Consider the following 17,643-nt stretch of genomic DNA (forward strand, 5'->3'; position numbering starts at 1 on the left):
TCAGTGGCCTTTCGAAGTGTTATTGTTGTTGACAAATAGCCACTACACTGTTGATTCATTTCCATCTGGCCAGACGTTCATGAATCTTGGTGGAAATGTGAAGCACGGGTCGAGAAAGAACCCATTACATTTTGGAACGGATCTGAATCACAGAGAGGATACTGTGATTGAAACATTCGCATCTTTAAGAAATGCTGTGTCTTAATCATTCGCAAATGACAAACTGTTATTCCTTACTGCAAGTTCACAGACAATGATGTCCTTAATTAACCCGCTGTGTTGTGGTGATACTGTACTAGCTAAGGCCAGATAAAGACAAATAAACTTCAAATTAACTTAAAGACCAGTGTTGACTTTTGACTTTCACTTGCAGAAACTACCTTGAAAGATGTCTGCGCTCTCAAATTGCCTTTTTTTGTTTTATACTTTACTGTATGTTACAAGGCTTAAGAAAAAAACGAAATTCCGCTACACAAAGGCATATTTATTTACTACAAGGAGATATTGCTTCAACTTAAGGGTCCACTAGTGAAAAAAGGTGAAGAACTGCAGCTTTAAGGGACTGTGAGACCATTCACATGTAAAACAGCTGTCCTATTTGGGAAGTAAAAACAGACAGTGGTTTATCAGTCTGTAGTAAAGGGCCTTGTCCTTTACTGCAGCTTCCTTCAAACGTTTTCATAGAATCAGTTGAAAGATCTTCTAAATGGCAGAGGAGAGACTCACCCACATGGCCGTGTGCTCTGGATGAGGAGGACACCAAGACCATTTGCCAACTTGTCTGTGAGGCTCATTGATCCATAAACAAAGGCTGCACTTCCCTGCCAAACAAGAAAGATTTTGGAGATTATTATATCTCTGTGAATAAAACATACATTCGATTATTTTTAGAGTGACTGAAAAAGGACGAGAGGCAGTCAAAAGTGCTCTGGTGCAAACCAGTTGCAAACCCTCCCATTTAATTTCACAGCTGACAGCTTTACAAAAGCTTCCTCCAACATGACTGATCGGGTGGCACCAGAATGAATGGACTGTTTAAATATTCTTAGTATAACAACACAGGTTTAGTACGCTGAAGATCCTCAGTTAACTCTCCTGTGACTGCATGGTTGGCCCATTATGACGTGACATTTTAAACAAGAAGGTATCTGTTTGGTTTTTGGCCTTGTGACGAGATGTATCTAGAAATCATTTCTCTTGAACCTAAACCTCAAAGTAAAAATGACTTTTGTATTTACTTCTGAAGTGGCATGTGATTTTAAATATTTGTTTTCTGATGGATTAGCATTATTCTATTTTCTTTGGCCAACAAATCATGATCAACACTAACAATGTCTCCCTCTCGCTACTTCAACTTTCCCAATCCTGTTTATGTCCTCAATCCCCAAGCCCCTTTGTTTGTGTAAATCTTTAAAACTAGTAAAAACCAATTCAAATTAATGAAGTGCTCTCTTATTTGATTATTCATCTGGCTGTTCTAGTTTTAAGCAAATGTTACTCGAGCAGAAGTCACACATTATTGCATTTACCACTACATGTGCAGACAGTTTATGAACAATCAGTAGATTTACATGAGCGCTTACACCAACATGACTATTTTTGTGGGGGTCGCTAACTGAAATAGTTGAGAACCATTGTTTTATGACAGAGGAATAAGAAATATCAGCCTTTTGATAACAGATATTGTGGATAGGAGGAATTCATTATTTGTGGACCTTGTGGACTCTTCTACAAAGCTATAAAGTGCTGTTGGTTCCCTACAGTCTGCTCCCCGATGAGAGTGGCCGTCATGGACAGGGACATGACCAGGATCGAGGCTGAACCGGCTCCCAGCAGCACGGCAGCTCCGTAGATTGTCTCAGCTCCCATGCTCTTGTCCACAAGCACCCAGACGGCGAAGCCAACTACCAACAACAGGCCGACCAAATAGGTAATCTGAGACAAAACACATTCATAATTTCAATACAACCTTTCTCTCAAATCACAAATGTATCATGCAAGAGACATGAGTTAATAAAACAAAATGTATGGCTAACATGTTAACAGAGTTGTTACATATATCTTGTTAAGTAGAGACTCACACTGATTCCCATGCGCTTGCTGACTGGTTTCATAACCAGAGAGCAAACGAAGCCGCTGACATACATCACTAGAGGTATGATGGCAATGTAGTTCTGAAGAGAGAGGATATTTTTTATTTATTTTTCTACACGGACGTTAATTCACATAATTATTTGTGTAATCTTACCTTTGGTAACATCAGTGAGTTGGTGAGGTAAACTGAGATGTAGGTCTGGGATAAGTTGACTATTAACCTGGTGCACATGTACAGAAAAGCCACCTGGTGCAAAATCCAACAAAGAAAACAGAATTGACATTTGTGTTAACCATTTTTGAATGTATACACAGCTTCACATTTTATACTCATTCATTTTTTTTGTTTTTTACTCTTTTTCTAGGAAATATAAAAATTGTTTGGAACACTCTTTAATCTTACTGCATCGTGAAATTGATTAAAGTAAAGGCTGTTATTGTTTGTATTTCTCAATAATGTTTCAGTATTGATTCCAAGATCTCAAAATTGTCCTTTAAAGCACTGCTACATGTATTAAAAGAAAAACAAGGAAGATTTCTCTACAACATATTATTTTCTTAAAATAAAGCTGATTAAAATGGAGTCTGAAATGAATCAAACCAATTATATGAGGAAATACGTAATACAAAATAAATTAACAAGACATTCAGTGGTTTTTTGCATTGGAGTTGTTGAATTAATTTGGTCAGTGATCGTACTATTTCGAGATTTGACGTCGAGCCAAAATCAGTCACGTTTGATGAAGTTTAGATTTGCTTAATTTGAAAATTCTGCAATACATAATAATGCAAGTGTAACTTTAACTAATATGAATGCAGACTTCACAACATAGAGCAATGAATGTAAGCTAATGGATCAGGGTATGAAAGGAAAAGTACATTCACAAACAAAAATCAGCCGCTCAGATTTTGGACTCACCTGGTAGAAGGACGGCTCCTTCAGCCAATGCTTCCACTGAAACACAAGACCAGGCGACTCTTCCTGCGAGGTTGACGGTAGGATCCTCTGATTTTCACTCATTGAATCTGTCACCTCCTCTTTAGTACCGATGTGGAATACCATAGAGAATAAAGCTCCAGTAGCCAGCATAACCAGGGCCAGAGTCTACAGACAGCGAGCGGTAGATTAGGTACAAATAGTAACCCAATAATTGCACAAGTGTTAACTCTCTGACTGCCTCTATCCTCTTACTCTGAAAAGGGGGATGTCCACCTTGCCCAGGCTATCTGAGATGGAGGTGTCCATATTGTTCTGAGCCTGGAAGTGAAAGAGCAGCCAGGCCACACTGTACACGGTGATATTGGCCACCACAGTGAAGGCATACCTACACAAAAAGGAATATCATTTTATGTTTTACTGTTACACCTGGTCTTACAGTTTGGACAGCATTTTGGTGTGAATGAGATGAGGGTTGCACCTAAGAAATAGGAGAGATTGGGTAGGAAGCCAGAGAAAAGATTTGATGGAAGAATTGACCCTCATGATATCAGATACAGAACGATAACAAATATTCCAGTCTGAAAACTGTTCATTTTCATGTGATGACTTTGACAAAAGGTCATTTTGCAGACATCATTACCACATCTGTCTATTTATTCCTGATACCGTTGCTGAACTGTTAAAGCTTACTGTGAACTGCAAATGTTGTTGCTCTATCAAACTTATGTACAGTATAATCACCAGGACATGTTCTAAAGGACATAATGATAAGGAGTTTAACTTTGCTCGACTGTTAACCAATTGATCAGAGAGGAACCATGCAGTCACACAAGCTTTGACACCTGAATAGAAAAATGTGACTGCGTGTTTCAACAAAAGGTTGATTCGGCTTCAGATTCCTCATAAGGTGAAACTGCAGCTCTCAGAATTTAGATGAGACAGCAATCGAATTTAGTAAATCCACAGATAATTTCTGTAGTGGCCATTATTCAGCTAGTGGTTATTTGTTAGCGCAATTTGGCAATAACCTTTGTCGAGTACAAATTTGTTGGCACCTGATATAAACATCCAGCCCCTAGTGGCTCCTGTGCTGTGAGTAATTGTTGTTCAGTTGGTGCAAATAAACACAATAACGTTGTTGCGTGAGACATAATTCAGCAGACGTCTCCACGTTTGCAGTCAGCCAAAGTAGTGTAAGTATGCTAACGGACAGAAAAAACACACGACCACTATCGCTCAGAGTTTGGCCTGGAGTAAGAGCCGTTTATTGTTTCTGCGCATGCTCATTAGCATCACCACGTTTCAGGCACATTATGGTGATGTCATACACATGAACATAAACATGACTTTGATATTATACAAATATGCTCAACAAACGTGTTCTGTGGTGCTTCAAACAAGTACGTTACAAGTTAGTCAAGTTTGTAAAATATTAGCCTTCCCTATCCTGAGCCACACCAGCCGCCTATGACTTCATATTTGTTTGCAGCTGTTTTTATCTGTGTAATTGTTTTGTGTCTTTGAAGTCATTTTTTGTCTCCGAGTGACATTCTGTAGGTGAAGGCCAGGGGGGCACAGGCCTGTGTCTGTTAGGTCTGCCAGTAATCTATTACTTAGTTTAGCATGAAAACCGGACACGGCTAGCCTTTCAACAGCTAGCCGGGCTGTGTATGGAGGTAAAAAAACTGCATTCCATCACATCTAAGCTATTGTTTGTTTAGTTCATACATAACCAAAGTTTAGCTGTTTTTGACAGACGCAAGAGATGTTACGTTTGATAGGAGAGGATAGATATATATATATATAAAAAGGAAAAGTCGGTATAAAACTTTTTTTTTGTTCATTTTCAATCTCGAGTGTCTACGTGATGAAGTCACCCACCTGTACGCGGTTAGCTCCACCCTGTCGCTCTCGCTGGACACGAGCCCCGGGATGAGGGAGAGGTGAGAGATCTGAGTGGCTGCCCATCCGATCTGGAAAATGATGATGAAGGGCGAGAAGTAAAGTATTTGAGCCCACTGAGGAGTGCTGTCGTTACAGGCCAGGCATGGGTTGAAAATGAATGGAAAAGAAACAAGGACACAAATCGTTCCTGGGAAAACAAAAAGCGGATTGTTTTTATTATTTTTAAGAATGATTAGATTCTACTACCTTTTGAGAATACATTTTTTTATCTTTACCCCAACACATTTATTTATCTGCAGATTGAGACTTTTGATAGAAAATATGAATTAATCAATTATTATTTAGGCTATTAGTATTCACTGCAAAATGTATGTGATGTTCACAGATTAATGTTTCACCAATAATATACATATCACATATGAACCCGATAAGAGTCACCTTGCATGATTGCTAACATCAAGTGCATATTTATGATGACACACTGTTTAGCCTACTTTTACTTGAGTAAAGTTTTAAAAGAAGGATTTTAAGCTGCAGTATTAGGCTTTACTTGATGAAGATCTGAATACTGATTATAAATCGTTTTCTGATACGTTGTGCTATTTTTGCTTGAAATAGTTCTGTACTTTTAAGTCAACACATTTTCTCGGGTAGGCTACTTACCAAACAAGTGCCATGTTTTTCTCTTGCCATAGAAGCACGATGTTTTGTCGGATTGATATCCAACCAAAGGCGTAGAGACTCCGTCAGCTATCTGCCCGATCAGCAGCAACACACCTCCATAGGTGCTTCGGAAGCCGAGCACGGAGTGGAGGTAGACCAGCAGGTAGGTGAACCACATGGAGGAGCACAGGTCGTTGAGGAAATGTCCTGCAGCGAAACAAACCCTTCTGCAGGCTGACAGAGAGCGACCAGCAGGCACAAACTGCTCCATGATTGATTTGACTCCTGTGATAAAACTTCCTTTATTCACAATAAGAGATCTGTCGTTGTCATATTTACAAATACATAATGCAAATAGTTACACTAACAGAGCAAAACACAGTTCAACCTTGTTCTGAGCATCTCCAAAAATATCCTTAATTGTTAATCATATAATAAATCGCAATGTAATGGATTATGTCAAGCTGGGTCCCCATGCTGGTCAGCTGAACCGGTTAATCGTTCAGCTGAATAATTAATGCGCAAACAAAAGCTCTTCTCAGCTATGAGCGGCACCTAAATTAACGTTAACACCTAGGACTTCACGCGTAAAGGCGCACTGCTGGCGCGCGTCCTTGCAGCATCCGGAGATGTGTCCTGTTTCTAAAGCAGACTACACGCCTCCGGTGTGGTAACATTAATCAATAACAAAGCGGTGGTCATGAACTGTGAAAACTCGTGAGTTACAACAGTTACCAAACACAGTTGGTTCCTCTTTCTGTTCTTCACATGGCGAGTGATTCAAACCCACTTTAGTCCTCTTAGTCATGCTTACACAAACAAACATATCCCCTTCATAACTTAAACAAAATGATTTGTAGACACAAAAATAAAGAGGATGAGATTAAAAGCAAGCAAAATGTGTAAATATTTCTTCTGTTTTTACATCGCAGTTGTGTTTGGATTTGTAAGTGGAAAAACAATTCCTTTTCATTACACACATGTTATAGTGATCATGGTATGGGTTAGGGTTAGTTTAAGTTGAATGCTCTTGAAGCTCAGGCGGTGTTTTTAAAGGGCACTCATTCACAAAAGTTGAGTAATTCAGTTCTGGGGTGGAGCTTTGTAAAGGCTGAAAAAAAACCTGGGCTTGACACATAACATTTTTTACAAAAAAGCCTGCATTACAAAATGGACATTTTGGGTTTAAAGTGGAAGGAAAGGTGTATGAAAGATACCACCCACCTGCATTGTGGGAAATGTAGGATCAGTGTTTTCTGGACCCCGTTTCTAAGAATAACTTGCTGCTGCTTTGATTTAAACCTGTTTTAAAAAAGAATCTGTTCATATAGTCAAATATGTAAGTCATTACTATTACATAAATAGTAGTGTATTAATCTGTTTCGAGTCCCCCATTTTTATGCATGTGCAATATCAATATAGCTTGAGTACTCTAAATAACTAAAGACATTAAACGTTGCAATCTCTGATGGGCTAGAAACTTCAGGAGGGGATTTAAAACAATCCTGAACACAGGCAGAGACAGACATACATCTTGGCCTGAAAACTACAAAGGAATGATCAAAGAGGTACACGTTAGAGCTTCAACAATTATAGTCGATTAAATATAAAGGATTGCAAAAACATTCTATAAGTCAAATAACTTCTTTTTTTTGGTTGAAAAATGACAAGCATTGAATGGTTCAAGGTTTTCAAATGTGAGAATGTTCAACTCATTCGCAGCTCTACAAGGAACTACAGCAGCAGCAAGGAACTCAAAGGGAACATTTTTTTTTTACAGTTCAGTGCATTTTGAATTTTGGAAAGGTTCCTTTGTTATCAGGCTCAGAAACAAACAGCAGCCCATTAACTTCAGAGACGATGTAGCCACGTACAGTCTGTGGATGTAGCTCACAAACAAGAAACCTCATTAAGGCCATGTCTGACTGTGACCTCCTGACAGAAAGAAACAATAGTTCAAACATACCAGACAGCACGCACACACTCACACACACAATCCAGATGTCTCTCCAGACCCAACAACACAACTGTACAGATGTGTTGATTTTTCATTGTCAGGGGGAAGGGAAGGGATGTATACTATTATGTTGGAGCAAATGGTGTGCACACAGCCATTAAAAACATTAACTTACAAAAACCTCCACACACAAACACACACAGAGACACAGTAATCCAGTGAGCATTTGGGACAGATTAGAGAAAATCTCATTGCGGGACACTCAATTGAGCTTTAAACATTTTACTTAAAAAGGCACAAACTATGATTTCCTGGTAAATTATTTTGATGTAAGAAATAAAAATGGAAAGACATATCCTTTTTTTTCTTCATGTAAATCGACATAACATTTTTCCATAACTCAGATATAAGCGTTGTGAAGGACTCCTCCCTAGATCAGTCTTTATTAGGATGTTTTTCTTAATTGTTAATTTCAAACCCTTAAGTTTTCCACTGTAATTGTTTTATTTTTTCCAAAAGTGCAATAATAATAATAAGAGAGCTTAATATCTGTTTCTCTCGATCTCCCACAGTACCTGAGGCCAGTGACTGTGCTACAAAGTCCACGTTGACGGACAGAAAGAAAGCCAGAGTGAAGAAAACAAATGGAACTCCAGAACACTACAACATAAAAAGAAGTTTTCAATGCAGGGATTTGATTTTGAAAACTGAGGATTCAATTACAAAAAAAAGAAAAACATAAAAATCCTCCAAATTCAGTTTTAGAGATGAAATGCTTCCTGTGTCGCTCAGATTTAACATCAGCATGGTTCACCTTTTCCTCTTTACCTTGATCCCAAAACACACACCAAAGGAAGAAAAGAAAATCCTAAAAGGAGCAGATTTCTTTCATGTGAACCACTCGAATGGTTCCCCTGATCAACAGCTGACAACAGGTGCTCTTATGGAATCTAGAATACACAACTGTTTCAAACAGTATCTTTTTTCATATTCGAGCCACGGTATTCGAGTTTCATTGTTACAGCCTTTTTTAAAACTTTTTCTCAAGCCTCCGTTGTAATGCAGGTACGTTTATTTTTCGTCGATAAAGGAATCAAGAGTCTGTTGTGGAGTCAGTAGGACTGCAACATTCCTTAAACTCGCCAGTAGCAGGGAGCACTGAGAACGAGAAAGAGACAGCGCGAGGGGGGGGGGGGGTACGAGAGTGACAGTGGGAATAAGGTGAGAGGGATAAAGAGGTGAGGGGGGAGCTGGAAAGAGATAGGGGACAGAGGGGGAGTCTGTGTAGTTGCTTCCATTTAAAACTTGACCGTGACCACAATGTTTCAAGTTCTCTTTCCGTGCTCTTCTTTCACTTGTGCCTCTGGAGGGCTTTCCTCTTTCTCCTTTTGAAGAAACAACAGCACCTGCAGGACAACAAAGGAACACTTTCAGTTCAGAAATAAAACATTTTGAGACACATCCATACAAAATATATTTGTTTATCAAAAAATCGTTCAACACACTGCTGGTTAGGGTTGGGTTTCAATAGCTCATGCACTGAATCACCTACGATCAACCTTCCCCTCATAAAAAGCAAAGCGCAATGTAGAAAACGTTCAGTGCATTTACATGCTTTCTCCAATTAGTCTGTTAGTTATCGTCAAGTAAAACAAGAAACCTAGTATCCGTAGTTGAGCTAGTGGATAAGACATTCCTAATTTTCCTTAAATACATTTTTCCTAGAGAAAGCAGTCTTGGCCATCTAAACCCCGTTTCTAATCTGCCGTTTACAAATAAACATGGCCTGACAAAGACTACTTAAGTGAGATAATATAGATACATTTCTATAATTAAAATAATTCACTAAACAAAAAGTAGACTCTCCGGCTACATGGATTGGTTTTGGATGCTGCACAACTGTTTGTAAAATGTAGATCAGGAAGCAACATACAACATGTATGTCACATCACAACATCAGTTAAGATAAGTGAGTAACGCTTCCTTCATAATGTTTGGGAAGGGGAGTAATCAAATGAAGATTGAGAAAATAAAAAAATGTTTTCTGAGATCAAATTGACCCCGGTATTTAGAATCTTTAAAATGCTATTAAACCCCAACCCTACTGCTGGGAAAGCCGTTTCATACTTGGTTTCGTCAGCCACTTCAACCTCAGTGGGAGCGTTGATGGGAGCGTTGGAGTGTCCGGCTGTGGGATCATCAGTGTTCAGCTCGCCATTTGTTGAACTCATCACCTGCACGAGGACAGACAGGACACCAGAATAATCAAACAGATATATTGAGAAGCACTGACAGCAGGGTGGGGATGAACGCTCACATACACATTTGTAACCTTGTTTAACTCTAGTTATGTTTCCTCTCAGATAAGGAGAGCCTCAGCATGAAACCTTCACAGAAACTCAAAGCTTAGGCTCCCATTTGTTCATGTTTGTCTTAAAACAAAAGTTAGGTGCCCACATAGACATTGAAACAGGCTTGCTGTTATCAGTCCTCCTGGTTCAAATTACCTTTAAGAGTCACAGCAATAAGTTCAATGTTTTAAAGTTGAAGCACTTGGTGTAAGTGAGCTGTAGACTGGTGAGTTTAAATGTCTGGATTTAGTCCGACTCAAATGAACTCAAAAAGTTTTAAATCCCCAAATTGAACAAACTGACTGCTGAAGCGTTTCACTAGCTTCAGATAAAAAGAAAATATGAAAAAGGTCTTTAAATATGTCCGTCATTTTGCTTAGTATTAGTAGAGGAGGAATGGTAACATCTATTTTGGTTTGTGTATAAGAGCACGTAAATACTGTTGTAAAAAACACATGAACATTTTGAACATATCCCTTTAAAGCTGCAATTCTATAAGCCAACAGTAGGTGGCATATCTGTTCCACAATTACTGCAGAAGCCACTACTTTTTTTAAAAAGGCATACAATTGGCCTTTTTAAGTTAACATAGTTCAAGATTTTTTCATTTCATGTAGATGGCTCTACCAGAATTCTATTTAGGGAATTTAAAAACAAATATACATCTAATCTGCTTTTGGCTTATCAATTAATAATGTGTTTTCTAATGATTTAAGATTCTTCATTTTATGAGGTTTGCATGACAGTCGCTTTTAAATGCCATCTTTGCATGGCCCTTCCTGTGGGCTGCCTGCACAGCAGATGAGGTGAAGGAAGCAGCGAGTGCGAACAGAACAAGCAAAGCACTGACACACAGGGATTCAAAAAGTGGGATGCAGACAGAGAGAGAGGGACAGAGAGAGAGAGGAGAGAGACAGAGAGCACCTGACAGGCAGGCAGTGCAGATTCAGTGTGAGAGGGGGGGTCAGACACATACAGAACAATGTGGTTTCATGCATTAGCCACCAGAGCAGCAGCAGCAGCAGCAGCAGCAGCAGCAGCAGCAGTACCTGAACAGAGCCCCCCAGCCGCTCAGCTGTGAGGTGCGACCCCAGAGTCTCCTTATTGGTCACTGGAGTGGGCTGAGACTCACTTCCTTTGGGCTCAGGCGACTTGACGCAAAGAGCAAAAAGGGTTGAGGCAGGTGTTCGTGAAGTGGTGAGAAGGAGGAGGAGGAGAGGGGGGAAGGTTGTGGGGTGAGGGCGAGACAACGTTGTGGTGGGAGGGGGGGTGAGGGTAGAGGTGTTGAGGGAGGAGGGACAAGGAGGAAGGGGAGTGAATGAAAACAAAAACAAAAAAATTAAAGAAGACATCCTCCAAGCAGAAGCAGGCTTGTTAAGACAAACTATGTTAATAGAGGAGTAGAGGGAAGCTAAATGTAATGCGAAGCACAGAATAACACACTGTCAAAGTCATGCAGGAGTCAAAGAAAACAGCCTTGGTCCCCTCAACTAGCTCTGCATATTCAACAGACACACAATACTACTACTGTATTGAGAATTTGAGTAACAACATCACAGGTTTAAATAAGACTATTTTTTTTTAACATTGTGCTTTTGTTTGTAGACATTGAAATTGACTCTATACTTTAATAATCAATAAATATAACCTGAAAATACAGGTTAGTACAGTCATGGGAAATGTGCTGTGAACTGGAGGCGGTGCTTTGTGAGGTTCAAAAGGGTGGCAAGACGTTGCCCAGCCAATCTTGTAACATGGAGAGCCGTAAAAAGAGGTTAGAGTCCAATCATAAAATCTAATGCACGCCTTTTGTGGCTGTACGGGAAACAATGAGTCAGACTCATCAAGTAAAACAACCTGATTTCCGGGTTTTGCGTCTATCAGAAGGATATCTTTATAATGATCTACCCTTTCACTGAACAACCAAAGAACAAGGCTCGGATAGCATGCTTACAAAAGGACTAAATAAAAAACAAATATATAAATTCAACACTTTGTCACACACTAAGCATATAGCTTGTCATTATTGGTATGAACAATGCAAATTGCATTTTCAACTCATGCATGCAATGACTGGAGCTAAGAGTGGCAAGGTGTGAAGAATAAATTGAAGCTGAAAACGGTGCTTTGTTTCCCAGCTGGAGGAGAAACTGCCTCATGATCGTGCACGTCTACTCATCTACTGGTAAAGCATCAATATTGTCCGACTGAGACTTTCAGGGAAGGTGATGTCACTGCAGCCGGACTGTAGACAGGAACATGAATCAAGGAGAAGTGGAACTGAGCGGCAGCCATTTTCTCCAGGAAGTTCATTACACTTGGGCAGAATAAAAGAAGCCTGGCAGAGGAACCTGAATGACCAGGCCGGCTGGTTGGTCGGTCAGATGGCTGCTTGACAGATTGGTTGATGGGTGTGATGTTTGTTGTGTTTTACTGCTGATGGCCTCACCTGGTTTTTGGTCTGCTGTTGTGCTTTGTCTCTGCTGCTGGGCTGCAGGGGCGTGTCACCGGGGATAGGGCCTATTGGTGTGGGCTGTAGGTAAGACAAAGAAACCAACAGTGTCAAAATTCAGACCATTTAAAAAAGGACAGTTTAACCCAAAACCGAGTTGTAAAGGGCTCGAGATGTCTGAGTTCTACTGTACTGCCTGCATTCTCTCAGATACACACTCAAGAGTAATATCTCTTTCTGAGATCATGACCCAGTTGTTAATAGTTTCATCTAGGAACTGTTTACTTTCTACAGATGTATACCCCCCCAGCCGTATGAGAAGAGACAAGGAAGGACGAGGGGCTAATGTTTACTTGTTGCTGCTTTTATCAATGTTTGTTAATAAATAATACTACAGGTAAGAGGAAAACTTGTATTTCTCATTCAGGGGTGAAATGTCCCTTCTAAAGAGAAACAAAGACAACATGTAAATATCGAACCCCCATAATGTCAGCCATTTTATGCGACAGGGTTTGCAAAATGACTTGGTTATGATCTAATTGACAATGTTTTGACAAACTACAGCCTGAAAGACGTGGCTGTCTAATCAAAGGAAGAGGGTAAGGATGAGTTGTTTCAGTAAGTGGCACTCACAAGTGATTTGCCGACCCAGTCATATTCATAGTCAAAGACGTAGCTGTTCCTGTCGAACAGATCAGTGAAGAGCTTCCTCAAGTAGTCATAATCAGGCTTCTCAAAGAAGTCCAGCCTCCTCACATAGCGCAGGTAGGTGGCCATCTCTTCTGTAGCAAAGGAGAAAACGTTAATTTGCAATCTGGTTGAATAAGACCGAAATTAAATTAAATGGAAAACAAAAGGAAACTGTTTGGTTCTACTGACCAGGGAAGCTTTCACAAAGCACTTCAATGGGTGTCGCTCGTTTGGTGTCCCCGATTTTCTGATACCTCTCCTTCAAAGTGTCCGCCTGAAAGGAGACAAGAAAAAGGGCATATTACACTCAAATTAACACAAATACACAGTGGTGGGCAGTTTAAACAAATGGGTGTAGTATTCAAATGTGTTTTATATGAGGCAATTATCTCACAGGGAGATGCAAATCCAGGTTGCTCGTTTTGAATTATTGAGACAAAACACAGATATGAAGAGCACTAAGGGCTGCTGCTTGTGTCTATTTTTCTTCCAAGACACTTCAGACTCTCACCCAGTTACCAGAAAAACAGGAACACTCGTTCAGCACAATCCTACACCACTTTTACCAGAAAATGTAGCGACAACAAATAGAAGTTCAGATCTGATAATGCAAACGTCTGTATTTGTCGCAACAACAACAACAAGGCAGAGAGATTGTGGTGTTAGATAATGCTCATCATGTTCCTTCATTGTTTCTCTAACTAGGGCAACCCTTTCTTTAACTGAAAATTGGCCCTTTAATAGTGTTTTATTCGCCAGATAGTTTATACATTTTTTTTCTTGACGGCCAATTTGTTTATTTTCAACTTTTTAATGCCGTTCTTTTTTTGAGATGTTTACATTTTAGAATTGTTTATTTCTACTCTTTTAATTTCTATGTATGGGCAATGGCTTGTTTTTTATGCTGCTGCAACGCAAACATTTCCCAACCTGAGATCAATAAAGTACATTTGATCTCATCTTTGACAGGAAGCATTCTTTTCAGGAAGTCTTCTTGGGAAACATGATTTGAATGAAGTGGTAAATGTACGTAGCACAGTGTCATTCTATAGACCCACTTTACACCAGTTCAATGCATTTAAATGGTTGCACTTCATCGACTGATCATCAGACCAGTTTATCAGCAGTCCTCACTACACTGTAGCATTGTGCTGTTATACTTCATCTGGTCACTCTACTCCTCATTGTATTTTGATGCTAACCGTCATGATGTGTGTTGGTGAAAACTAGTTTTGGCTCGAGCCACCAGACATCCCCCACAGTCATCTACCAGGAGCTTCCTCCCACATAGCAAATGTTCAGATGAGGCGTCGTGTCTTCCAGTCCTTTCTTTGCACACCTTTGCTTTTGACGCCTGCAGACAGCCCATCAACAGCAGCGATAACCTGCCCTCCTTGCACCTGTCGTCACACCTGTGTTTCCTGTCTTTTATCTCTCTCAGTGCACTGCACGCAAGGAGCTGGATGTCTTTGTTGAAATGCATAAGGGAACCCACATTTACAGTAGTTCTAAGTTTGCTTTAGGCTTTAGAAATATAAAACATTCCCAGAGGTATAAATTGTTTTTCTGAGGGTCTTTTAGGTTCAACAAACAATACAGCTGGATCAGTGGGGAGACCTTGAAATGTCCCCAGTGTTAGAGGAGGAGGATGATGATGATGATGATAACTCTTTGTCGCTGAGGTCTTGCTGATGATAGCTATAGAAGAGATAATGTACTGTAGAGTGCAGCAGGCAAAGGTGCATCTCTATTCTAAGCATTAAGAGGATTACAGGAGACTAATATAAATCAGTATGTCCCCACATTTGGATGATGTCAAATAGTACTAAAAAGTACCTTCAGGCCCTGCCAGGGAAGACTTCCTCGGAGGAAGTACATGAACATGTGACCCAGCGCCTCCAGATCGTCCCTTCTGCTTTGCTCTGGAAGAAACAAGAGAAAATGGTGTTACATGTGTGAAATAAATCAATTGTATAGCCAGCTGGTAAGGTGAACAGGCGGCTGAGCAGTATGAAATGCAACATAATTATCCAGGACTTCAAATTGTACATTATAAAAGGCTATGATTAAGCTGAGAGGGTGGGGGGCAAATGTTGTTGATGTATCCGTACACATAACTGTTAGGACTCCATTAAACTAAATGCAAATGTGAGCAAATCGTGTCAATGCAAATCTAAAGGGCGAAACAAACTACAGCCCTGCTCTAGATATGTTCTTACCTTTTCCCAAGTGTGTGTTGATGCTCATGTAGCGCGCCGTCCCAGTCAGACTCTTGTGCTCCCGGTAGGGGATGTGTTTTTTGGTCTCGGGGTCTATGTACTCTTTGGCCAGACCAAAGTCGATGATGTGGATGGTGTGTTGCCTCTTGCTTCCAGGCCGCCCAACCAGGAAGTTCTCTGGCTTCACGTCTCTGTATATCAGACTCTTGGTGTGGACGTACTCCATCCGCGTAATCTAGACACCCAATAAGCAGGTCAAGATTAGTCATTGAAAATGTCAATCGCTCAATTATCCAAAGATTTAAAATATAAAAATAAACTATTTAAAGTTGTTTTTTTTACCTTAGGCTATACTGAATACAGAGCTTTATTACACTATTACATTCAACTATAGTACAACATATTTTCAATGACTATCAAATACACATTTGTTTTCAAAACAGCAATGCTACAATGCATACCGTAGCATTCCCTCGACTATGTATATAAAGTAGCCAAAGTGGCACTTTATTTTCAGTAGATCTTAAAATAATAAAAGCTAGCTCATGTAATTATACACCTGCAGCACTCCTCCTCCCCGGGCCTTACCAGCTGTATGGCTATCATGAGGACGGTCTTGAGGGAGAAGGTTCGGTCACAGAGGTCGAACAGGTCCTCTAGACTGGGCCCGAGCAGCTCCAGCACCATGGCGTTGTATTTCCCGCAAGGACCAAAGTAGTACACCTGAGGGATTCCCTCTGTGGAGACACAAATACACACCATAAAGATACTTTTTTCACAATAACATATTCTCCTCTTGCCTGACAAGATTTTTTTTTGTAGGTTGAGAATGGACAGCACATGCTGAGAAAAGCTCCAGAAACCACTCAACCATGGGCATCTGGGATATAAGGGTGCAGAGAGCAACATGAAAAAGCTGCTGAGGTCATCACAGTGTTGTAGCATAAAAATGTGGTCGGTGCACTGTGACTTTTACTTTTGTATTTCCCAAGAACTAATTTCTTCTGTGTCATCTATGCGTCATGAGCCGTGGATGGAATGTAATACTTAATATTTTCAAAACATGGTGACCTGGTTTAATACTTGTACTGATACAATACATATCATTATTAGTGAGGAGAATATGCAAGTGGAGTGAAAGGCGCTTCAAGAATCATCACCCTGGTGTGATAAGAAAGTGTGTGAGTAGACTCTTCATTGTCAAAACTGCAGCAATGACAAAGTACACTTCAGTTGGCTTCCCTCAACATGTTTGTCAGAAACAGGCATGGCCTACAGTTGCTTTACCTCTAAAGTAGGATTCAAAGGAAAGGTGTCTAAAGAAACATCAGTGACAGTTAGCAGCTCACTGTGAACAACTGTAAATAGCCTTTGCTACTAGAAACCACCACACCCATTTTGTGGTAATGTGTATGACTTCCAAAGAATGTGGATGGATCAACATGGCTGTTTGTGCTTTCTTAATGTCATGTTTTGCCAGAGGGAATTGTGGGGCGTGGGTATATTTAAACTCAAATGTTGTACTAATTGGGTGCAAGGTAGGGTACTAAAACATCAAAAAAAACAAAGAGTCTCAATGACCTAATGCTGCTGTTTCCTAACGTCTGCCTGACTCAGACTAAACAGCTTTGTCACAATAAAATGATCTGCCAAGGCCTGTAAGGAACCAGCATCGTATTTCACAAACACTCTTGAATAACATTCAACAGCTTACTGGAAATAGATAAGTTATGCTACGTAGACACAAAAAAAACACTAATTCATCTAAGAGTTTTCAGCCCTGGTGTATTGAAATGTCAGAGGCACTTTCTCAAGCATCTTTTTGCCTGAAAATTCACTATCTTCTGATACACTTAGAAAAGTTGTAGCCTATCAAGACTTCCAATACGAGTATTGGAAATGTTTCCGATACAGCTTAAAATCCTAGATCGGGTATCAGCAAGAGATATCAAGTTATCATATCATCTATCAGTTATTTAAACCAACATATATAAAACTACAGTTGCCACTTGCTACCTGATTCATACTGTGGATTTTGTTTTAACCCACAGGTGTCAGACTGGTACTCAGTATTGGCTGATAAGCAAGTTGAGATCTTTCAACGATCAAAACTACCTGGCATCTCCCTGAAAGCTCACTAACAATAAGACACCACATCAGTGCTGCTTCAAGAGCAGGCGGAGCAGTGAGAACTGAGAGTTACACAAGAAAATAAAGAGAATCGATGAGACAAAGATCCAGAAACAAAAGGAGACGGGGAACGAAAGAATGGGCAAGCACATTTCTACTGGTCTGTAAGAGAAATTAATCAAAGTTTGACAGAGATAAATCAGAGTTAGGATTTGTAAATATTCAGTTTTGATCCTGTCAGC

General features: G+C 40.0%; 2 protein-coding genes across 6 annotated transcripts in view; both read right to left on the bottom strand.

The window, feature by feature from the left end:
• Positions 1–508: 508 nt before the first annotated feature.
• On the bottom strand, positions 509–5,892 carry mfsd12b (major facilitator superfamily domain containing 12b). 2 transcript variants are annotated; one of them, XM_010768171.1, is made up of 9 exons: positions 5,603–5,892; positions 4,916–5,126; positions 3,287–3,419; positions 3,014–3,199; positions 2,249–2,341; positions 2,082–2,174; positions 1,762–1,935; positions 727–821; positions 509–594 (listed from the first exon to the last, which is right to left on the bottom strand). In XM_010768171.1, exons 1-9 carry the CDS (start codon positions 5,871–5,873, stop codon positions 555–557), a joined length of 1,296 nt encoding a protein of 431 aa, XP_010766473.1. In that variant the 5' UTR covers positions 5,874–5,892; the 3' UTR covers positions 509–554. The 2 variants fall into 2 exon arrangements, with proteins under 2 accessions (XP_010766473.1, XP_010766474.1); XM_010768172.1 differs by lacking the exon at positions 509–594 and having other exon boundaries at positions 766–821; positions 1,716–1,935.
• Positions 5,893–6,034: 142 nt separating this feature from the next.
• The window catches only part of LOC104942864 (casein kinase I isoform gamma-2), a 36,745-nt gene continuing 25,136 nt past the window's right edge, over positions 6,035–17,643 (bottom strand). For 2 of the 4 annotated variants that reach the window (XM_010768167.1, XM_010768168.1), the window contains exons 4-12: positions 15,860–16,008; positions 15,272–15,506; positions 14,889–14,974; positions 13,242–13,326; positions 12,996–13,144; positions 12,360–12,443; positions 10,960–11,061; positions 9,687–9,793; positions 6,035–8,965 (exon numbers count right to left, since the gene is read on the bottom strand). In XM_010768167.1, coding sequence (XP_010766469.1) covers positions 8,911–8,965; positions 9,687–9,793; positions 10,960–11,061; positions 12,360–12,443; positions 12,996–13,144; positions 13,242–13,326; positions 14,889–14,974; positions 15,272–15,506; positions 15,860–16,008 — 1,052 coding nt within the window. In that variant the 3' untranslated portion in view covers positions 6,035–8,910. The remainder of the gene's footprint in view (positions 8,966–9,686; positions 9,794–10,959; positions 11,062–12,359; positions 12,444–12,995; positions 13,145–13,241; positions 13,327–14,888; positions 14,975–15,271; positions 15,507–15,859; positions 16,009–17,643) is intronic. The other 2 variants (XM_010768169.1, XM_010768170.1) reach the window with 2 other exon arrangements.

The sequence above is a fragment of the Notothenia coriiceps genome, unplaced genomic scaffold, assembly GCF_000735185.1.
Source record: "Notothenia coriiceps isolate Sejong01 unplaced genomic scaffold, NC01 NC01_scaffold00005345, whole genome shotgun sequence".
Lineage (NCBI taxonomy): Eukaryota > Metazoa > Chordata > Actinopteri > Perciformes > Nototheniidae > Notothenia > Notothenia coriiceps.